Raw genomic sequence first — 25,641 nt, forward strand, 5'->3', positions numbered from 1 at the left:
GAATGTGCACATTTCAGGCTCTGATAGGCTCACCTTCACAATGTGAGACTATACATCACTAATCAGATGAGCCTGGAATGTGCACATTTGAGGCTCTGACAGGCTCACCACCACACTGTGAGATTGTACATCACTAATCAGATGAGCCTGGAATATGCACATTTGAGCCTCTGACAGGCTCACCTTCACAATGTGAGAGTGAACATCACTAATCAGATGAGAGTGGAATGTGCACAATTGAGCCTCTGACAAGCTCACCTTCACAATGTGAGATTGTACATCACTAATCAGATGAGCCTGGAATGTGCACATTTGAGGCTCTGACAGGCTCACCACCACACTGTGAGATTGTACATCACTTATCAGATGAGAGTGGAATATGCACATTTGAGCCTCTGACAGGCTCACCTTCACAATGTGAGAGTGAACATCACTAATCAGATAAGAGTGGAATGTGCACAATTGAGCCTCTGACAGGCTCACCTTCACAATGTGAGACTGTACATCACTAATCAGATGAGCCTGGAATGTGCGCGATTAAAGTTCTGATAAGCTCTGATAAGCTCACCCTCAAGCTGCGAGATTTACACTTGGTCAGGTTCAGGTTACATAATTTATTTATGTAGTTATTTGATGTTTTTATGCTCTACACAAGGATATATCATGCAGACCCTTGGGGAAATCAACCATCAACAGCAGATTGCTTTATACACATTGGTTCATGTTGTATTATTAAAGTAGACGGAAGAAACGACATTAATCAAAAGAAAACGATGACATCTTTTTGACAATGTCCAAATTAGATGTTTTCTACATGTAACAAACTGCAACATGCCTAAACACGAACTGCTTAAACTAATGACCCATCTGCTCTGCATCTCATAACATAACATAAGTTTTGCACATCATAACAATCTGGGACATTACAAGCCCTTCCAATTCAAACTTTTAAATCAACCTGTAAACGCAACTACTTCAGCTACAAAACAGAAAATTAGTTCTCATACCACATGCACAGAAGGATATATTCAAAAACAAGTGTACAAGTTATTCACTCCACCACAGGCCTGGGCCATTATTCACACACTGGCATTCCATGGGAGATTATCATGTTAAGCTACATGTATGTGTGCACAAGCATGTCAGAGCGGATATGAAGTGACATCAAAGTTCCCATCCATTTATTTATTCCCACTGTTAGTGTTTCACACTGCACTCAAGGCTATTTCACTGATACGAGGTTGGTGAGAGGTTCCAAGGTCATTGTTCCTCCCTGGCACCCGAACCACCTCAGCCACCCCAAAATTCCCATCAATGCGACCTCCTCGTTCACATCTTAACACAGTAATCTCCCCTGAATACATCAACACAGATTATCTAACATGTTGATCATGTACACAAAATCAAGAGCAAACCAAACAAATACATCAAAGTACTTAGTGCAGGGAAATAACGGCAGGCTGTACATTACAAAATGGCGCTAATCCAGTGATCCAAAGATATCCAAATGCAATTCAACAAAATACCTACATGAGCTTAACACCCAAAATATGTCATTTCCTAAATTTTAACATTTTCTGAAGTAAACTGTCCAATGCCTTTGTACAAGCATTAACTACTTCCTTTTGATTTGACTTAGATTGAACTTATTCCTTAAAATACCTGTGTATTTTGATCCCCTCTGGAACATCTGTGTTCTACATGTATTTTGTTCCCTTCTGAAATATGTTCCATGTTCTGTACAGCTGTGCTTGTATTACTCAAAGAGGTAGTTCTCAAGCAAAGAGGTAGTTCTCAAGCACAGAATGTTGCTTTCTTACAGAGCCCAGAACTGACCTGTTTAGCCTGGAAATGTTATCCAAAGTGAGTCCCTGTCATATACAGTTCCCACAGTCCAGTGGACACATGGTGAAATGTGGGTTGCACGCACCTCCAACAAAGTCTTGTCATATATTTCACTTATATGACGGTGGCCAGCATTATGATGGGAGGAAACCAGGCAGAGCCTGTCAGAAAGCCACAGCCATCCACAGGTTGCTGCAGGCCTCCCAGAACTCTCAGCAACCACTTTGGTGAGCGGCTCTTGGGTTCTTGCCATATATACATGAAGGCATTCCTGTCACTCCATCCTGTAAACTATATGTAACTTCTGTGCTGGGTGAAGCGGAGGAGTCAAAACTGACACCAGATTCGTGTGATACAAATCCTGTTTCAAAGTACCGTAACTGTTCAACCATTTCACATAATAGCAAGGTGTTTATCAAACATTATTATTCTGTGTTGACTGACAAACTGAAACTGGTTTATCCAACCAATGTAGGCAATGATTTTGTCTCCAAAATCAAATTAAAAATGTGTATAAATTGCACGGAAAGTTGCTCTTTTACATGTGAAAAGGTTGGGAAATTTTGGTAAAGCTGTTTAACTGTAAATATTGCAACAACATGTATTTCTGGCGGTCAAAGCTGATTGGCTGAAGCATGTGCAATAGTCTACAGACCATGCAAAACCTACATACTTGTTATAATATTACCTGATGGTATAATTCAAGCTGAAACACAGACCTCTGTACCACCATATAACCATCTGACCAGGAATTGTATTTGGAGGTACACACATTGTCATGATGGTAGACATGGGTTCATATGAAGGTGTAGATGTTTGTAAGATTCTTACATCTCGTTTACACTAGTACTGGCTGATATCTAAACTCAAGAACTCAGTACATTGGAGACATATCTCATTGAAACTAGGGTAAAGAAGGAACAGCCTATCAGGGAAAACAAGACAAAGCAATGCATCACCAATCAGAACTAAGATTACAGAGAAAAGCATGCACTAAGAAAGTCCATATTTTACCTCCATTCTGCCCGTCTTCTTCTACATTTTCACCATTCCTTGGAATTAACTGCGGTAACAAATTTGGACAGATTTTCCACATCATTGAATCCCTAATAACGCATTTTTTGTAGCATGCATAAAAATGATCTTATATCATTACCAGAATTTACTTGCATGCATTAATTGCTTACTTTATTGATTTGATTGCTCTACCAATGCCATAGTCAGGAATTCATCACTTCATGGTGGTCAGTTTTGGTACAAGTGAAGGAAACTGGAATGCGCTGAGTACAGGTACACAACCTGCTTTTGACATGTTACTTTCCCCATATGACATACGTGTGAAAGCAGTCGCAAATGAACTTCATTTAAAACCACACAGGAGATCGCCATTTTACCACAAAGGCCAAGTAGAACAATGGCAGTATGGAAATTTTTTGTCCAAGAATGGCATTAAACTCACCTCTTGGATTATCTAGACCATGCACCTAAATATGAAATGCTTATTGTCACCGTGGCCCTCAAGAACTGTGAAAGCGATGGATCTCAAATATACTCCGTCAGCCACAACATTTATCCTACAAGTATCTATTCATGCTGGTATACTCACTCAGCTGCGGCAGTTACATCATCTACTCAAGCTGGTATACTCACTCAGACGTGGCAGTTACATTATCTGTTTATGCTGGTATACTCACTTGGCTGTGGCAGTTACCTTATCTACACAAGTTGGTATGCTCACTCAGACGTGGCAGCTACATTATCTATTTACGCTGGTATACTCACTCAGCTCTGGCAGTTACCTTATTTACTCCAGCTGATTTAATCACTGAACCATGGCAGTTACCTTATTTACTCAAGCTGATTTGCTCACTGAACCACAGCAGTTACCTTATTTACTCCAGCTGATTTGCTCACTGAACCATGGCAGTTACCTTATTTACTCCAGCTGATTTGCTCACTGAACCATGGCAGTTACTTTATTTACTCCAGCTGATTTGCTCACTGAACCATGGCATTTTCCTTGTTTACTCAAGCTGATTTGCTCACTGAACCATGGCATTAACCTTGTTTACTCAAGCTGATTTGCTCACTGAACCATGGCAGTTACCTTATTTACTCCAGCTGATTTGCTCACTGAACCATGGCAGTTACCTTGTTTACTCAAGCTGATTTGGTCACTGAACCATGGCATTTACCTTGTTTACTCAAGCTGATTTTCTCACTGAACCATAGCATTTACCTTGTTTACTCAAGCTGATTTTCTCACTCAACCATGGCATTTACCTTGTTTACTCAAGCTGATTTGCTCACTGAACCATGGCAGTTACCTTGTTTACTCAAGCTGATTTGCTCACTGAACCATGGCATTTACCTTGTTTACTCAAGCTGATTTTCTCACTCAACCATGGCATTTACCTTGTTTACTCAAGCTGATTTGCTCACTGAACCATGGCAGTTACCTTGTTTACTCAAGCTGATTTGCTCACTGAACCATGGCATTTACCTTGTTTACTCAAGCTGATTTGGTCACTGAACCATGGCATTTACCTTGTTTACTCAAGCTGATTTGCTCACTGAACCATGGCAGTTACTTTATTTACTCAAGCTGATTTGCTCACTGAACCATGGCAGTTACCTTGTTTACTCAAGCTGACTTGCTCACTGAACCATGGCAGTTACCTTGTTTACTCCAGCTGATTTGCTCACTGAACCATGGCAGTTACTTTATTTACTCCACCTGATTTGCTCACTGAACCATGGCAGTTACCTTGTTTACTCAAGCTGATTTTCTCACTCAACCACTGCAGTTACCTTATGATCATTCTGCATGAACTGATCTCCTTGGAAATTTGGCTGAGCAAGCTGAGCTTCATCCTCTTCTTCTTCCTCCTCCTCTTCCTCCAAGCCTACTTGTCCTCTGTGCTCACCCAGACCTCCTCTGTGCCCACCCAGTCCGCCTCTCTGATCATCAGCATCCTTAGGCCCACCAAGAACAGGCTCCTGCACCTACAAGCCACACCACCACACTAAGATGAAATGATCAGGAATGCAGTCTTTTCAGCTGTGTTGTTTATTCTTCCCACATTAACCACATGCCACTGTTTTCAATTCTAATAATCTTTGTCTTTTCAACTGCGCTGTTCTCAATATGTCAAAGCTGTACACCACAAAAACAAGTTTTCACTAATCCTAAAGAAAACCGGACCTCATATCACCCAAGCATTATTAAGCCATAATCCTTCATTTATCCAATCAAATCATCTAGTTATTGAATAAAAATTGGCATGATATGGCTGCCATAAAGCTGGAGTGGCATTGAGTCATAATCATCCATTCATCCAAGAATTAAAAGTGAAGATAAACTCTGCTAACCATCATTCTTCACCTGCATTCAACATCATCCAGAAACTTAAGGTAATCTTGTGTGGATCAAATTTGGGGAGCTGTTCACCATTAAAAGGGTGACAGACAACGTGTATGGGAGTCTAAAAGTCGGGTATTCATTGATTGGATTACTTCACAGGGCTGCCATATATATCCTATTTCCTCAACCTTTTGGCATACAAAACAGCAACTTTCAGTGTACAGTTTTAATTTTTCAAGATTTTGGAGATAAAACTACATTGGTTTAGTTGGCTGGATTGGCCAATTTCATGGTTTCACAAAAGAAAGCAATTTTACCCGTCGACACTAAAAAATGTTTGCCTTGCAAACATGCAAAAAGGTTGAAGAATTACAGAACTGCATTCTATATGACCCGATATGACAACAGTTCATGACATTTCAGGGCTAAATCTGACAATGAATTCATACAATTGACAAAGCCTCACAGCCAGTATTGCACCATTTCAAGGGCAAAACCATCAACTTTTGTCTTGCCTTTGGTTGCTTCTAGATCTCGTTTTCACGAAGACAAGACCAGGGCACTCTTAAATTAGATATAATATAAGACATTAATTCACTAATTTGTAAACGTAAGTGACACATGCAGTGCACGTAGGCAGTGCAACTGTCTGGCAAAGAAGCCGAGGTGAACTCTGGTTATACATGACAAAATATATCTACACCCACCCAGTCCATCACAAATGGTTAGTTGATCATTGCTTCTAGACCTACATGTACACTATGACACAAACCACATCTTTCTTGGACACAACGAACTCTGTAGCTAACCTAGCCCAGGCTGTATACTGTGTATTGGTAGTGTTTTGACTGCCGTATTTTAGCCAGCGATCATGACTCTTGCCATCAGAGTTTTACTAGACATCTATGTTGAACATACTTGAACTGACATCATTTAACTCACCTGTTTACATTTTTACAAAGCTTACAGTGTAGGGCACAGCAAGGCCTATAGACCTGATTTTTTCTCAGCTAAAGTTACATGTATCAACTTTCTCCTGCATTCATTGACCATCTAATTAACTGTGGTGACAAACTTATTCTGCAGAGTGTTCGAAATTTGCACTTGCACTGGATTCTTGCACATTTGGCGTATACATTCAAATAAAAATAGGCCTGGGCCTATATGTGCTAGGCCTACTTGGCTCGATTAAGTACCATTACATCATACTTATCACATGTTACATTCACCTATAAGTACAGACATGGATGCCAAATCCGTTCTCAACTAATATTTTCCAAATATTAAGGAATAACAGAGAAAAAATATTATTTTATTGAGATAATCAGATAATAGTGTAGACCCAAGATATTGTTAGCAAACATAAAATAGGGCTACATACTATACTAATAAAAACAACCAAAAAGGAAATTAATAAGTTAGTAAATAAATATACCATCGGAGCAAGAAGATTTATTCATCATTTGAATATATTCATGCATATGTATGCATTCGTGAATCCATGATCAACATTTCTTTACCCAAACCATGATATGGGAACAGCAGGCCATTTTGATAAAATTTTTCCTCGAACAAAATATAGGCCTAATCTAGATTTAGAAGTAAATGCCTTCACTGATAAAAAGTTATATTATAGCCTAGTTGATTTAAATTATTATGCCTACTTAAAATGACTTGACCACTGTTGAACACATGTTGCAAAAGGCTGGTGGGATTTAACTGAAGTTAGGTACGTACGACCTTCAAACGCCATACAGGTATGATTTGTCTAAATTGGCCATGTTCACTGAAATAAACAATTTGTTAAAATTATGTAAAAACATCTGTGCTTTCAGCTAGTATCTTCAGCAATACCATACAGGGATTGAGTTTTCTGCCAGCGAAACTATCAGCTGTCACAACACTACAATGAAGGCATACATGTATATAGGCCTAGGTTATAGTTCTACTCACACGGCGTCCATCATGAGTGAGATGTGACCTTAATATGCAGATTTATGAACAGTTTATTTATTTATTTATTTTATTTGATTGGTGTTTTACGCCGTACTCAAGAATATTTCACTTATACGACGGCGGCCAGCATTATGGTGGGTGGAAACCGAGCAGAGCCCGGCGGAAACCCACGACCATCCGCAGGTTGCTGGCAGACCTTCCCACGTACGGCCGGAGAGGGAAGCCAGCATGAGCTGGTCTTGAACTCACAGCGACCGCATTGGTGAGAGGCTTCTGGGTCACTACACTGCGCTAGCGCGCTAACCGACTGAGCCACGGAGGCCCCTTTATGAACAGTAATCCACTACATTAGTACACCATTTATACACATGATATACGTAAGTGTTGTAGAAAATACTCTGATATGAGCAATACATCTAAATTTGGCAGATAGCTATAGCACATTTCTGCCTCATCACCAGACTGAGTATGCTGACATGGTATTATGTTGTTGTTGCACTGCCTACATGCACCACATTCACCACTTCTGTTTTTTTAAATTAGTTCATTAATCGGTTATATTAAAACTGATTTAAGTATGTAAGGGTTTTATGTTTATGTAAACACAGAAAATCTAGACACAACTGAAAGCAAGTCAAAAATTGTTGGTCTTGCCCTTTAACAATAGCTCAGACGTATCCCCAACTGACCGCAAAAAAAGAAATAAAAATCCACCGACAGTTAATCTGATGTTAATATTTACATTTTTTCAGCAATGTGGCAGCCATTCGTAATTAATTATTATTAAGTCTCAAATAATTACGAGAAGAATTACCGCACAGTTCTGCCAGCTTTTTACCTGTAATACCACAGGGCCCTGGTTGTGTATGCTGTTGTCATGGTCATTTTGGGCATTCCTGGCTTCCTCATCATGATCCTCATGCAAATCTTTGTCCACTGGATTCATATGTTTCAGGCCACCGTCATCAAATTTCTGAAACTGAAATAAAAAAACAAAAACAAGGATATTTAGCTAGCACAAGCTGATTTTGAACACAAATGTGGAATGTGAACACAAAGTTTTATCAAAATTATACATAGTTGCACGAAAACCAACAACCAATCAGAATCAAGGCAATCACCAAACATGTGAAACTTGTACACAGATTTGGCTGGTTTTCTAACTCACACAAAATGAGTTTGCATACAAATCAGACAATATTTGGAGCAGTTATTGAGGGAAACCAAACCATCAGACTCAAACAAAACACCTAAACATACATACCTACATAAATATCCCTCGCTTGCGCTGAAGAGTAGGCTAATAACATTCAGTATTTCCAGCAAAGGTGGAAATAGATACATGCACAAAGAGTACCACCAAGGGACGGTATATTCCCAATGCAATGCCTCTAGCTAATTAACTCACCACTAGCACAAAACTAGCAAGACACCAGCAATCCACTGACTAATCCACTGACAATCCACTCTTGCTGTAGGAGTTTTCATACTGACATAATAACTGCTTGTTTCAAAGAAAATCAAATCACATGATCATTTCTTCCACATCAACAACTCTTGTAGCAATGTGTACAATATTTTTGTAAACTCCTGAAACTTTATTTGACTGTTTTTGTGGCTTAATTTAAATTGGCTGGCAACCTTTTTTATAACACAAACTCCCCTGTAACGTATATGTTGCAAAATGCTGGATGAACTACACAGTACTGTAGAAGACTGCTAGAAACCAGCAAACACTCCCTACTGTATATGTAGATGACTGCTAGAAACCAGTAAACTCCCTCTGACTGTACATGTAGATGACTGCTAGAAACCAGTAAACTCCCTCTGACTGTACATGTAGATGACTGCTAGAAACCAGCAAACTCTCCCTACTGTACATGTAGATGACTGCTAGAAACCAGCAAACTCTCCCTACTGTACATGTAGATGAATGCTAGAAATCAGCCAACTCTAGCTACTGTACATGTAGATGACTGCTAGAAATCAGCCAACTCCCCCTACTGTACATGTAGATGACAGCTAAAAACCAGCACTCTCTCCAGTACTGCATATGAATGCTAGAAACCAGCAACCTCTCCCACACTGCAGATGAATGCCAGAAACCAGCAAACCCTCTTGTACTGCATATGAATGCTAGAAACCAGCAAACTTCTCCTGTACTGCAGACAAATGCCAGAAACCAGCAAACTCTCCTGTACTGTAGACAAATGACACAAACCAGCAACCTCTCCTGTACTGTAGACAAATGCTACAAACCAGCAAACTCCTCCTGTACTGTAGACAAATGCTGCAAACTCTCCTGTATTGTAGACAAATGCTACAAACCAGCAAACTCTCCTGTACTGTAGACAAATGATACAAACCAGCAAACTCTCCTGTATTGTAGACAAATGCCACAAACCAGCAAACTCTCTTGTATTGTAGACAAATGACACAAACCAGCACACTCTCCTGTACTGTAGACAAATGACACAAACCAGCAAACTCTCCTGTACTGTAGACAAATGCCACAAACCATCAAACTCTCCTGTATTGTAGACAAATGCCACAAACCATCAAACTCTCCTGTATTGTAGACAAATGCCACAAACCATCAAACTCTCCCGTACTGTAGACAAATGCCACAAACCATCAAACTCTCCTGTATTGTAGACAAATGACACAAACCAGCAAACTCTCCTGTACTGTAGACAAATGCCACAAACCAGCAAACTCTCCTGTACTGTAGACAAATGACACAAACCATCAAACTCTCCTGTACTGTAGACAAATGACACAAACCAGCAAACTCTCCTGTACTGTAGACAAATGCCACAAACCAGCAAACTCTCCTGTACTGTAGACAAATGCTGCAAACTCTCCTGTATTGTAGACAAATGCCACAAACCAGCAAACTCTCCTGTATTGTAGACAAATGCCACAAACCATCAAACTCTCCTGTACTGTAGACAAATGACACAAACCAGCAAACTCTCCTGTATTGTAGACAAATGACACAAACCAGCAAACTCTCCTGTACTGTAGACAAATGCCACAAACCAGCAAACTCTCCTGTACTGTAGACAAATGCCACAAACCATCAAACTCTCCTGTATTGTAGACAAATGATACAAACCAGCAAACTCTCCTGTAGTGTAGACAAATGCCACAAACCAGCAAACTCTCCTGTACTGTAGACAAATGATACAAACCAGCAAACTCTCCAGTACTGTAGACAAATGATACAAACCAGCAAACTCTCCTGTATTGTAGACAAATGCCAGAAACCATCAACCTCTCCTGTACTGTAGACAAATGCCACAAACCAGCAAACTCTCCTGTATTGTAGACAAATGCCACAAACCATCAAACTCTCATGTACTGTAGACAAATGTCACAAACCAGCAAACTCTCCTGTACTGTAGATAAATGCTACAAACCATCAAACTCTCCTGTACTGTAGACAAATGCTACAAACCAGCAAACTTCTCCTGTACTGTAGACAAAATGCTACAAACCAGCAAACTTCTCCTGTACTGTAGACAAATGCCACAAACCAGCAAACTCTCCTGTACTCTAGACAAATGCCACAAACCAGCAAACTCTCCTGTACTGTAGACAAATGTCACAAACCAGCAAACTCTCCTGTACTGTAGATAAATGCTACAAACCATCAAACTCTCCTGTACTGTAGACAAATGCTACAAACCAGCAAACTTCTCCTGTACTGTAGACAAATGCTACAAACCAGCAAACTCTCCTGTACTGTAGACAAATGCTACAAACCAGCAAACTCTCCTGTACTGTAGACAAATGCCACAAACCAGCAAACTCTCTAGTACTGTAGGTGGATGCAACAGAGACACACAGACAAAAATCAAGAAAAAGTCCAATAATTTAAGAGCCAATGGTTCTGTGCCAACTGACCTGACCAGCATAGAGAAAATTACATCGTCAAACTGTGGTTAATGTCATCTTTGACCAGTCACCAACATAACCTGCTACTGAAACCACTTAACTTCAGATCAACCAGTTCTCTTAGAACGCAAGACAGCTTCACAACCAACACTGGGAAAGACTTGCAATAATTAGCCCAGGGAGGAATTCCACACAGTATCTCTGCCACCAAACTGTACATGTCGGCATTCTAAACAAAACACAACCACAGAAGGACAATGTGAATAAAGCAGAAGATGGGCTATGGAAAGAAACTAAAAAACGAGACAGCTCCACTGTAGTTTCACCAGCAGGTAAGTCCAAAGCTTCTACCATCCTAGCTTGAGAAGGGCAAATTTGAGGAGTTGATCAAAAACCTGGCAGACCAAGCCACAAACTCTCAATTTACAGAGACATGTTGATAAAAGTAAAACAAATATGCTGCTGGTTTAAACATTATATCTACATAACATGTATGTTGAGACTTCCAGATGTCTACTAACATGTATCTGACTTTGAGTGGATTATCAAATGTTCAGTTTTATCCATCCATGAGTTTCCTCATCAACCTGCCACTCACTCAAGTCATTATGTTTAGGAACATGGGCTTAAAACTTGGCTTTTTTTGACTCGTTTACCTCCCCTTCTAGTGTAGACGATGGAAGATGTTCCGTGAGCCTACCATGTATCCTCAGTTCTGCTGTACAGATCACTGGAAATTACAAATACTTCTCACTTCATGGTCGATAGGAAGGAAGATCATATTTGATTTAGCAGTGTTATGATTCCCTATCAACCTGTCACACTGTTTATATGTTGCAATCTACAAACAAACAATTTGCGACATGGGAATCCCAATGCTGCCTCATTTTTCATCACAAGGACAGTTTAAACAAATGACAAATTTCCCCTTCTACATGTAATTCTCTTAAATTCCCATTTTTCAGACAATATATGCCTAGGCCATCTAGTCAGAAGGCAAACACATACTTGTATCAGACGGTCTCAAAAAGATATTTTTTGTGGAAAAAAGAGGTCTTTGTATGCCACAGTAGTAGGCTGTCACAGTAGCTTGACTATTAAACAGTCTGTTATGGCTGAGGTTAGTACAATTGCTTCCAATAACCAGTTTGTATTATGTTGATTAGGTACCTGTAAGTCACCAAACAAAAATCCCAGGGAGTTCTCTTTATCAATGGTAGAAGTAAATCAAAGGTTTTACACTTTGTGGTAGGCAAATGATTTCAGACAATCAATTCAACTTGAAGTCCAAAATCCTATACCACACCGTACGCATTTTCAATTCCTTGGCAGTATGAACGACCCAAGGAGCAGCGCAGACAGGCATTTCAAATTTCATGTGCGAAGGTGAGATTCTGTTTAGTAAGTCATTTCTCATGTCTTATATATAAAGGCTAGATTCTGTTATTTGACTGGTATTTTATGCCGCACTCAGGAATATTTCATTTATGACGACGGGCGGCTAGCATTATGGTGGAAGGCTAATTTATAAAGCTAAGATTATATGTTAGGTAAGGAAGTGTTGGGGACCAAAGACACACACACATACACAAAAATTTCTATTTTGGAGTCTCTTTAAATTTATTCTGTGGCATTCTGTATCAATTTGCTAATATCACTGAAAGAGTATAGTATTTTAACAAAAATAAAATACATAAATTACAAGAGATAAAATATTATTGCTAACGATTTATATCAAGCTAAGATGACCCCATGCCAGACATGGGAAACGATCTCTGATCGACTATGAATACATGAATGTTAAGAAATGTCAGCTTCTGTACACTAATCATTCAGTTTATCAGCCTTTGGCAGATGTCTTCTCTGGGTTGTGAGTAAGGAGATAATGTCGGATGGCCGATGAACACTTCTCACTGATCAGAGTTCAAAACCATCAACAATAATTCTATCACAGTTGTTTCTGCTTGGGATCGACACAGCTGCGTACAAATAATCATAAGAGCTACAACATCCTGCACATGTATGTAATTCATGTCCCAGGCCCATGTCAAAACAGCCTAAGTTACCAGTTAAATGACAGGATGTCAAACATTTTATCCACAATGCACTGTCAGACCTGTTACCATAAATCATTGTTACAGTAGACATTTCTACATGCACTAAACAGAACTAAGGTTGATGCACTCATGGCTATGTGTACAATAATATTAGACAATATACTGCAGTGAGAACAGATATTAGTACAGAGAGCAAACTCACATGTTAGTACTTGTACCTAATAAGTAAAACAAACACGCAGTCTACAGTAACAACATGTTACAACATACAGTAATAAGCAGTTTACGGTAACAATAGATGTTAGCACATACAGTAATAAGCAGTCTACAGGAACAACAGATGTTACAGCATACGATAATAAGCAGTTTACAGTAACAATAGATGTTAGCACGTACAGTAATAAGCAGTCTACAGGAACAACAGATGTTACAGCATACGATAATAAGCAGTTTACAGTAACAATAGATGTTAGCACATACAGTAATAAGCAGTCTACAGTAACAACAGATGTTAGAGCATACGATAATAAGCAGTTTACAGTAACAATAGATGTTAGCACATACAGTATTAAGCAGTCTACAGTAACAACAGATGTTAGTGCATAAGCAGTCTACAGTAACAATAGATGTTAGTACAATGTACATACAATAAACCCAGCATTAAAGTAATATTTTTACCAAAGCAGTCTAAGCAGACAACAGATGTTAATACATGTACCTATAAACCGGTAATAAGCAGGCTACTTTATCAGCTGATTATACAAGTTATTACATTTATGCTAACAGGAAGCAGTAGAGCACAGCACTGCACTGCAAATCAGTTCACATTGTCGTGGGAATATTCATGTGGATTTTGTAAGAAGAGTTTACACCGTCCAGAGTATCAATCGATGACAACTGGAAGGACAGAAGTCAATATATACCTGTAAAAATGAAGTAACATTTCCTGTCGGACATGTTTTACACTTCTTGAATATAAATTTAGCCCTCTTATTTATTAGTGATATTTTCTTAGTGTGCACGCACTGATCAGTTGATGTCAGAGAATCGTCGATAAACAACATATCTGGATGTAACACAGAAAGTAGAGTCTTCGTAAGTCATAGGCCCATGACAAGAGTTACACAAATTTTGTTATACAAAATAACGTAAACATAGATCTGAAAAGGCAAAAAGGTCCATGTAAATGTAAGAGGCTAAATATTTGTCTACATGTACTCAAAACTTAAATGAATTTCGTTTTCATAGGTTCAGACACATAGCCTTGACAAATACACTGAAAGTTATGCAAACTAAAGCACCTCGGTAAAAGCTCATGGATTTTCTCTAAGGGGCTCAGGAGTTAAGAAGGGATGAGTTCGGGTGGCAGTTAAACACATTACAAAGAAAAGCTTACATTACATTCTTGTAAAGAGAAAAAATTTACTGTATTGCCATATTCGACATTGATAAGTACACAACACAACTTTCTTGTAAAGAGAAAAAATTTACTGTATTGCCATATTCGACATTGATAAGTACACAACACAACTGTTTAATGGGTGTCTCTATATTTCTATTACTGAAATTGTCCACATTTCTTTTACTACTAACACATGAAGGAGTAGTTATAATATATAATTAAGTTACACATGAACAACAAATTTTTATATTACGTTTATTTTATATATAATGTGGTGAATCGTGAATTAATTAGATCTGTATTTCCAAATCCCTGTTTATTTATTTATAAACAAGCCCTGTGAAATGTGTGTGGTATTTGGGTAGGAGTTGATCAGCTTGCCTAATAATCCTCTGACTCTTCATCCTCATCATACTCCTCCTCTGAGCCCACCACCGGATCCACTTCACCCCCATTGTTCTCCTCAACCATATCGTCTTCTACAGCGCCATCTTCTACACCATTAGCATTACCCTCCTGCTGGTTAACATTATCCTCCTGCTGGTTAACATTATCCTCCCGCTGATCAACATTATCCTTTTGCTGGTTAGCATTATCCTCCAGCTGGTTGGCATTTTCCTCCAGCTGGTTGACATTATCCTGCTGCTGTGTGGCATTTTCCTCCAGCTGGTTGACATTATCCTCCCGCTGATCAACATTATCCTCTTGCTGGTTAACATTATCCTCCCGCTGATCAACATTATCCTCTTGCTTGTTGAAATTATCATCCTGCTGGTTGACATTATCCTCCTGTTGGTCAACATTATCCTCCTGCTGGTTAACATTATCCTCCAGTTGGTTGACATTATCCTCCTGCTGGTTGTCATTATCATTCTGCTGGTTGAAATTATCCTCTTGCTGGTCAACATTATTCTCCTGCTGGTTGACACTATCCTCCTGCCCATCAACATTATCCTCTTGCCTGTTGACATTATCCTCCTGCTGATTGACATTATCCTCCAGCTGGTTGAAATTATCCTCCTGCTGGTTGACATTACCCTCATTATCCTGAGGATTGTTCATGTGTGGTACATCAGGAGCAGCCACTTGGTTGCCTTGGTTACCATCCTGTTCACCATTATTATCCTGCATTTGGTCATCCTGGTTACCTTCCTGCACCTGATCAGCTTGGTCACCCTTATTTATACCAGGTTCTGGAATCTGTGCAACGCCTTGACTCTCCCCATCACCATTACTCTGAGTATTTTCCTCTTGCACCACACCATTTTCTTCATTTCCTGTCCCTGCTTGGTTGACACTGTCTTCATCTCTGCCTGGTGCTGCTACTTGAAGGTTGTCATGCTCAACATTGTCATCTTTTGCGCCATCAGTTTTATTGATGTCATTGTCACCATTTTGTTGCTGACTTCCTTGCTGGAATGACATACAGCAAAGCCAAGATGAGCCAAGATGAGATCAGGTTCACATGTTTGTCTGCCAAGCCCGTGATGTGTAACCGTTACCATGGTGATGGTGCAAGAACTGTTAAAATGAACAGGAATAACTATCTACATGGAGAAAAGCCCAGAGGTAAGGAGAGTGTACATCAGGAGCAACCCAGGGTATGGAGAACGGACACCAGGAGCAATGGAGGTACATGTAAATATAAGGAGAGTGTACATCAGGAACGATCTGGTGGTATGAAGAGCATACATCAGGAACAACCCAGTGGTATGGACAGGGTACATCTGGAGCGACCCAGTGGGTATGGATAGGGTACATCAGGAATGACCCAGGGTATGGAGAATGTACATTGTGTAGGCCTACCCCAGAGTCATCACTGTGGCAGGCCTACATGTGCCCCTGGGTCATCATTATGAAAGTCTTACATGTGCCCCAGGATCATCATTATGGTAGGCCTACATGTGCCCTATGACCATCATTATGTTAGACCTACATGTGCTCCAGGATCATCATTATGAAAGTCTTACAAGTGCCCGAGGATCATCATTATGGTAGGCCTACATGTGCCCTAGGATCATCATTATGGTAGGCCTACATGTGCCCTATGATCATCATTATGTTAGACCTACATGTGCCCCAGGATCATCATTATGGTAGGCCTACATGTGCCCCAGGATCATCATTATGGTAGGCCTACATGTGCCCCAGGATCATCATTATGGTAGACCAACATGTGCCCTAGGATCATCATTATGGTAGACCTACATGTGCCCTAGGATCATCATTATGGTAGACCTACATGTGCCCTAGGATCATCATTATGGTAGACCTACATGTGCCCTAGGATCATCATTATGGAAGTCTTACATATGCCCCAGGATCATCATTATGGTAGACCTACATGTGCTCCAGGATCATCATTATGGTAGACCTACATGTGCCCTAGGATCATCATTATGGAAGTCTTACATATGCCCCAGGATCATCATTATGGTAGGCCTACATGTGCCCTAGGATCATCATTATGGTAGACCTACATGTGCCCTAGGATCATCATTATGGAAGTCTTGCATATGCCCCAGGATCATCATTATGGTAGGCCTACATGTGCCCTAGGATTATCATTATGGTAGACCTACATGTGCCCTAGGATCATCATTATGGTAGACCTACATTTGCCCTAGGATCATCATTATGGAAGTCTTACATATGCCCCAAGATCATCATTATGGTAGGCCTACATGTGCCCTAGGATCATCATTATGGTAGACCTACATGTGCCCTAGGATCATCATTATGGAAGTCTTACATATGCCCCAAGATCATCATTATGGTAGGCCTACATGTGCCCTAGGATCATCATTATGGTAGACCTACATGTGCCCTAGGATCATCATTATGGAAGTCTTACATATGCCCCAGGATCATCATTATGGTAGGCCTACATGTGCCCCAGGATCATCATTATGGTAGGCCTACATGTACCCCAAGGTCACTGTCAAAATACACTTACATGTAAAGTGAGGTCACCAGTATGTTACAGTACTGCTCGATCCTAAAGATATATCTGGTATGGATGTGGGTCGGAAAAAACTGAAGACTTGTTGTGTCACATTCACACATGTAGCTAGTGTGTAGGCAAAGGCTAAAGTGCCATAAAACGAAATGGTCTAAACGAGACTGCATACACTGGCTGATCAAGATCCAACACATCCACACATGGGCCGCCCATCATGGCTGTATGATCCGCGAAGGATCCACCTCACATCTGATCAAGATGGATGTAGGATGGGCGGATGATATGCATTGAGTATACCATTAGGGAAGTACAGAGTCACCATTATGGTGGGCCTACATTCACCCCAGAGTCACCATAATGGTGGGCCTACATCCACCCCCACAGTCAACATTTTGGTGGGCCTACATCCACCCCCAGAGTCACCATAATAGCAGGCCTCCATCCACCCCCAGTCACCATAATAGCAGGCCTACACCCAATCCCAGAATCACCATAATGGTAGGCCTACATCCACCCCAGTCACCATAATAGCAGGCCTACACCCATCCCAGAATCACCATAATGGTAGGCCTACATCCACTCCCAGAGTCACCATAATGGTGGGCCTACATCCACCCCCAGTGTCAACATTTTGGTGGGCCTACATCCACCCCCAGTCACCATAATAGCAGGCCTACACCCACCCTCACCCCACCCCCCTGAGGAAATACTGCAGAAACATTACTGCTGAATCCTACAAAACTATCAGCTCTGCAAACGCGTCCTAAGAATGTATTTGTAATTTAGGTAATACAGGTACTGCATGTACCATTGTAGTCTGCAATCCTGGTACTGCATGTGGCATGTACCACTGTAATCTGCAATCCTGGCACTGTGAGTGGCATGTACCACTGTAGTCTGCAATCCTGGAACTGCATGTACCATTGTAGCTTCTTTCAGAGGCATTAAGGAATTGGGATGGTATAGATTGACAGAGGCATTACTTATGGATGACAACTTCTGGATTTAATGTGTTGGTGACGTTTCGATGTAGGGCATGTACCATTGTAGTCTACAATCCTAGTACTGCACGTGGCATGTACCACTTTAGTCTGCAATCCTAGCACTGCATGTGACATGTACCATTTTAGTTTGCAATCCTAGCACTGCATGTGGCATGTACCCCACTAGCCTGCAATCTGGTACTGTATGTGGCATGTACCACACTAGTCAGCAATCCTGGTACTGCACGTGGCATGTACCACTGTAGTCAGCAATCCTGGTACTGCACGTGGCATGTACCATTGTAGTAAGCAACCCTGGTACAGCATGTGACGTACCCTTGTAGTCTGCAATCTGGTACTGCATGTGGCATGTACCATGGCAAATGCATGGGGCCTCAGCAAAACACAACACAGCTATGAGATGAATAAAACAAATATCATGTTCACCTGTTGCTTGTTTAATACCAAAATGCCCGCTTATGAGCAACAGGTGAGCAACTGTGGGCTTTCCATTGGCTGCAAGGCTGACCGAGTATTCCTTATGCATGTAGTTTAGGACTACTGGTAGTCATCAGAAACGCGACTTAGTTTAGCATTCTGTTCTATGCGGCCTTGTCTATGTGGCCTCTTCAAACTATACACCAAATCATTACTATAACACAATGATAGCAACCACATATTTTTTCAATGATACTGGCTACAAAACATGCCATATAAAATGCAGCAATAATCATGCATGAATTAGTTATTATAACTGCAGTGCAATCATACACATCATTAGTCACAGGTACAACAACAACACATTAAACTTGTGCAACAATGCACATGTTTAGTTTGTCTAAAATGGTCACAGAACGCATCAGAGGCCATCACGGATTTCCTGAGTAATTTTTATAAGTAAATCACTATTTAATATGTCCAATAAGATCAAAAAGACATACCTAAGTTGGTTAGCGCACTAGCGCAGCGTAATGAGCCAGAAGCCTCTCTCTAATCCAGTTGCTGTGAGTTCAAGTCCAGCTCATGCTGGCTTCCTCTCTGACCGCCGTCGTAAAAGTGAAATATTCTTGAGTGCAGCGTAAAACACCAATCAAATAAAATAAATAAATAAATTAAAATGACATACCATCCTGCAAATTATTCCTGCTTATAAGAGCATGATGTGAGGATAATTGTCCAGAGTTTTCTTACAGTTTGTTTACATGTGATATTGTTAGATGGATTCACGGAATCGAATGGTTCCTTCATAAATGTAGAAATGTGGCCTGACTGATCAGGTATGACAATTCGCATCATTCAAACTAATCAAACCGAATACTTTTATTAGAAAGAATCTACACATACTATGTATAAACTATATTATAACTGTACATATTGGGTACTAAACTTCTGCCCAAACCCAAGTGACTACGAAACTGAATAAAGGGTCAATCATGGAAACCACTGTTCAACAGAAAGAAAAACCACCCATGAACAAAACCAACCAAACTGAACACATAAAAAACTTGCACAGTCCAAATCAGTTTCAGCATGTTTACAAAAATGGTGCAGATATTCTACACACAAACATACAACAACAGTCATCAAAATAATATCCAAAGTCTGGGAGTTTGCATTATGCAGTCTGGGAGTTTGCATTATGCTGTCTGGGAGTTTGCATTACGCTGTCTGGGAGTTTGCATTATGCTGTCTGGGAGTTTGCATTACCCGTCTGGGAGTTTGCATTACGCTATCTGGGAGTTTGCATTACGCTTGCAGCCTTGTCATTTCTCAGCTGTTACATGTGCATGCAATGTATAAGATAGACAGTAAAAAATGATGCCTTACTTAAGAAAATGTTTTCTCATAATTTCTTAAAACAGTTTTACACTGAATTTTATTCAATTTTAGGGTGAGAAAAATGCATCGTTTTTGTCTAATTTTTCTTGAATTACTAGAAGAAGTTAAACAAGTCCAAAATTGATGGTGCATTTAAACGAGGAGCAATTCTTCATTTAAAAAAAAATATAGTATAAACATTTTCCAGTTGGAAAAAATATTTCTGACAATTCATTTTCATAAATAAGGAAAATGACAGAGCTATAATGCACACCCTCCTCCCATCAAAATAAAAGAAAACAGAATGACAACCAAGAGATTTATCATACAATATTTAGAACAATCTACAGCTTACTAAGTAGGATCAGCCAGTACGGTACAACTTCACTCTAGGCAAAAAATGACACCGTGAAGATCACGATTTCAGAGAGCTTTGCATGACATAGATATCACTAACATCTACCCTGTTTGGACAATTTGCCAAATGCTTGAAACCATGAGCAGAGACCATCTACATACTTACCTTCAGGTTTGGGGGTTGTACTTGATGTTGTTGTTCGTCCTCCTGTCTCTGTATGGGAACTCCAGCATTGTCCCCTCCCCCAGGAACATTGGCCCCTCCCCCAGGCGCATTGGCCCCACCCTCCTGCTTATCGTGCTCATATCCCACAGGTTTTTGTCCTCCAAGGTCTAAACAGCAATCAAAAGTGAAAGATTCATTTATGTATGATATCTGAGTCTCGGGTCATATTTAGATATGTTTACTTACATAATGGTTGTCCACTTTATGGATGGTGCGGAACCAGAGTGCCTGGAGTAAACCACTCATTGCCATCCCTATAAAGCATTTCTCCCACATTTGACATATTGGTGGAAGGCAAGTGATATTCAATAACTTTCACATAAGACCACATAAGAGAACACTGACAAGCACTTCATGCCACCATGCTCCCCTTTGACAATTTAAGCAGAAAGACACCAAGAGTAAGACTGAATCCCTATGTTTGAGGTGGGGAATGACGGACAGGACCTTAGAACCACTCGCTCCCCTCCTCCATGTACCTGTATCAGCAGCTCACAAGGCACAGAGGCCAGACAGGACCACAGAACCACTCCCTCCCCTCCTTCATGTACAAGTATCAGCAGTTCACAAGGCACAGAAGCCAGACAGGACCTCAGAACCACTCCCTCCCCTCCTCCATGTACCTGTATCAGCAGCTCACAAGGCACAGAAGCCAGACAGGACCTCAGAACCACTCGCTCCCCTCCTCCATGTACCTGTATCAGCAGCTCACAAGTCCCAGAGGCCAAACAGGACCTCAGAACCACTCCCTCCCCTCCTCCGTATCAGCAGTTCACAAGTCCCAGAGGCCAGTCAGGACCTCAGAACCACTCGCTCCCCTCCTCCATGTACCTGTATCAGCAGTTCACAAGGCACAGAGGCCAGACAGGACCTCAGAACCACTCGCTCCCCTCCTCCATGTACCTGTATCAGCAGTTCACAAGTCCCAGAGGCCAGTCAGGACCTCAGAACCACTCGCTCCCCTCCTCCATGTACCTGTATCAGCAGTTCACAAGGCACAGAGGCCAGACAGGACCACAGAAACACTCGCTCCCCTCCTCCATGTACCTGTATCAGCAGTTAACAAGGCAAAGAGGTCAGACAGGACCACAGAACCACTCCCTCCCCTCCTCCATGTACCTGTATCAGCAGTTCACAAGTCCCAGAGGCCAAACAGGACCACAGAACCACTCCCTCCCCTCCTCCATGTACCTGTATCAGCAGCTCACAAGGCACAGAGGCCAGACAGGACCTCAGAACCACTCCCTCCCCTCCTCCCATGTACCTGTATCAGCAGTTCACAAGGCACAGAGGCCAGACAGGAACTCAGAACCACTCGCTCCCCTCCTCCATGTACCTGTATCAGCAGTTCACAAGTCCCAGAGGCCAGTCAGGACCTCAGAACCACTCGCTCCCCTCCTCCATGTACCTGTATCAGCAGTTCACAAGGCACAGAGGCCAGACAGGACCACAGAAACACTCGCTCCCCTCCTCCATGTACCTGTATCAGCAGTTCACAAGGCACAGAGGCCAGACAGGACCACAGAACCACTCGCTCCCCTCCTCCATGTACCTGTATCAGCAGTTCACAAGTCCCAGAGGCCAAACAGGACCTCAGAACCACTCCCTCCCCTCCTCCATGTACCTGTATCAGCAGCTCACAAGGCACAGAGGCCAGACAGGACCTCAGAACCACTCCCTCCCCTCCTCCATGTACCTGTATCAGCAGCTCACAAGGCACAGAGGCCAGACAGGACCTCAGAACCACTCCCTCCCCTCCTCCATGTACAAGTATCAGCAGCTCACAAGGCACAGAGGCCAGACAGGACCTCAGAACCACTCCCTCCCCTCCTCCATGTACCTGTATCAGCAGTTCACAAGGCACAGAGGCCAGGCAGGACCTCAGAACCACTCGCTCCCCTCCTCAATGTACCTGTATCAACAGTTCACAAGGCACAGAGGCCAGACAGGACCTCAGAACCACTCGCTCCCCTCCTCCATGTACCTGTATCAGCAGCTCACAAGACACATAGGCCAGACAGGACCTCAGAACCACTCCCTCCCCTCCTCCATGTACCTGTATCAGCAGTTCACAAGTCACAGAAGCCAGACAGGACCACAGAACCACTCGCTCCCCTCCTCCATGTACCTGTATCAGCAGTTCACAAGGCACAGAGGCCAGACAGGACCACTCGCTCCCCTAATCAATGTACCTGTATCAGCAGTTCACAAGTCCCAGAGGCCACAGGACCACAGAACCACTCCCTCCCCTCCTCAATGTACCTGTATCAGCAGCTCACAAGGCACAGAGGCCAGTCAGGACCTCAGAACCACTCGCTCCCCTCCTCAATGTACCTGTACCAGCAGTTCACAAGGCACAGAGGCCAGACAGGACCTCAGAACCACTCGCTCCCCTCCTCCATGTACCTGTATCAGCAGCTCACAAGACACATAGGCCAGACAGGACCTCAGAACCACTCCCTCCCCTCCTCCATGTACCTGTATCAGCAGTTCACAAGGCACAGAGGCCAGACAGGACCACAGAACCACTCGCACCCCTCCTCCATGTACCTGTATCAGCAGTTCACAAGTCCCAGAGGCCAGACAGGACCACAAAACCACTCCCTCCCCTCCTCCATGTACCTGTATCAGCAGTTCACAAGTCCCTGAGGCCAGACAGGACCTCAGAACCACTCGCTCCCCTCCTCCATGTACAAGTATCAGCAGTTCACAAGTCCCAGAGGCCAGACAGGACCTCAGAACCACTCCCTCCCCTCCTCCATGTACCTGTATCAGCAGCTCACAAGTCCCAGAAGCCAGGCAGGACCTCAGAACCACTCCCTCCCCTCCTCCATGTACCTGTATCAGCAGTTCTCAAGTCCCAGAGGCCAGACAGGACCTCAGAACCACTCCCTCCCCTCCTCCATGTACCTGTATCAGCAGTTCACAAGTCCCAGAGGCCAGACAGGACCTCAGAACCACTCCCTCCCCTCCTCCATGTACCTGTATCAGCAGCTCACAAGTCCCAGAAGCCAGGCAGGACCTCAGAACCACTCCCTCCCCTCCTCCATGTACCTGTATCAGCAGTTCTCAAGTCCCAGAGGCCAGACAGGACCTCAGAACCACTCCCTCCCCTCCTCCATGTACCTGTATCAGCAGTTCACAAGGCACAGAGGCCAGACAGGACCACAGAACCACTCGCTCCCCTCCTCCATGTACCTGTATCAGCAGTTCACAAGGCACAGAGGCCAGACAGGACCACAGAACCACTCCCTCCCCTCCTCCATGTACCTGTATCAGCAGTTCACAAGGCACAGAGGCCAGACAGGACCACAGAACCACTCCCTCCCCTCCTTCATGTACCTGTATCAGCAGTTCACAAGTCCCAGAGGCCAGACAGGACCTCAGAACCACTCCCCTCCTCCATGTACAAGTATCAGCAGTTCACAAGTCCCAGAGGCCAGACAGGACCTCAGAACCACTCCCTCCCCTCCTCCATGTACAAGTATCAGCAGCTCACAAGTCCCAGAGGCCAGGCAGGACCTCAGAACCACTCGCTCCCCTCCTCCATGTACCTGTATCAGCAGTTCACAAGTCCCTGAGGCCAGACAGGACCTCAGAACCACTCGCTCCCCTCCTCCATGTACCTGTATCAGCAGTTCACAAGGCACAGAGGCCAGACAGGACCACAGAAACACTCGCTCCCCTCCTCCATGTACCTGTATCAGCAGTTCACAAGGCACAGAAGCTAGACAGGACCTCAGAACCACTCCCTCCCCTCCTCCATGTACCTGTATCAGCAGCTCACAAGGCACAGAGGCCAGACAGGACCACAGAACCACTCCCTCCCCTCCTCCATGTACCTGTATCAGCAGTTCACAAGTCCCAGAGGCCAGACAGGACCACAGAACCACTCCCTCCCCTCCTCCATGTACCTGTATCAGCAGTTCACAAGGCACAGAGGCCAGACAGGACCACAGAACCACTCCCTCCCCTCCTCCATGTACCTGTATCAGCAGTTCACAAGGCACAGAAGCCACACAGGACCTCAGAACCACTCACTCCCCTCCTCCATGTACCTGTATCAGCAGTTCACAAGTCCCAGAGGCCAGACAGGACCTCAGAACCACTCGCTCCCCTCCTCCATGTACCTGTATCAGTAGCTCACAAGGCACAGAGGCCAGTCAGGACCTCAGAACCACTCCCTTCCCTCCTCCATGTACCTGTATCAGTAGCTCACAAGGCACAGAGGCCAGTCAGGACCACTCGCTCCCCTCCTCCATGTACCTGTATCAGCAGTTCACAAGGCACAGAGGCCAGACAGGACCTCAGAACCACTCGCTCCCCTCCTCCATGTACCTGTATCAGTAGCTCACAAGGCACAGAGGCCAGTCAGGACCTCAGAACCACTCGCTCCCCTCCTCCATGTACCTGTATCAGTAGCTCACAAGGCACAGAGGCCAGTCAGGACCACTCGCTCCCCTCCTCCATGTACCTGTATCAGCAGCTCACAAGGCACAGAGGCCAGACAGGACCACAGAACCACTCGCTCCCCTCCTCCATGTACCTGTATCAGCAGTTCACAAGCCCCAGAGGCCAGACAGGACCACAGAACCACTCGCTCCCCTCCTCCATGTACCTGTATCAGCAGTTCACAAGTCCCAGAGGCCAGACAGGACCACAGAACCACTCCCTCCCCTCCTCCCATGTACCTGTATCAGCAGTTCACAAGGCACAGAAGCCAGACAGGACCACAGAACCACTCGCTCCCCTCCTCCATGTACCTGTATCA

General features: G+C 43.0%; 1 protein-coding gene across 5 annotated transcripts in view; it reads right to left on the bottom strand.

Annotated features, from left to right (window-relative positions):
* The window catches only part of LOC135465411 (uncharacterized protein DDB_G0290685-like), a 62,182-nt gene that overhangs the window by 9,749 nt on the left and 26,792 nt on the right, over positions 1 to 25,641 (bottom strand). For 3 of the 5 annotated variants that reach the window (XM_064742648.1, XM_064742647.1, XM_064742646.1), the window contains 2 exons: positions 20,811 to 20,977; positions 12,680 to 15,937 (listed from right to left, as the gene is read on the bottom strand). In XM_064742648.1, the coding sequence (XP_064598718.1) occupies positions 14,906 to 15,937; positions 20,811 to 20,977 (1,199 nt within the window). In that variant the 3' untranslated portion in view covers positions 12,680 to 14,905. Of the gene's footprint in view, positions 1 to 2,859; positions 2,909 to 4,656; positions 4,852 to 8,003; positions 8,145 to 12,679; positions 15,938 to 20,810; positions 20,978 to 25,641 lie in introns of those variants that run through there. The other 2 variants (XM_064742651.1, XM_064742650.1) reach the window with 1 other exon arrangement.

Source organism: Liolophura sinensis, chromosome 5 (genome assembly GCF_032854445.1).
Source record: "Liolophura sinensis isolate JHLJ2023 chromosome 5, CUHK_Ljap_v2, whole genome shotgun sequence".
NCBI classification, from domain to species: Eukaryota; Metazoa; Mollusca; class Polyplacophora; order Chitonida; family Chitonidae; genus Liolophura; species Liolophura sinensis.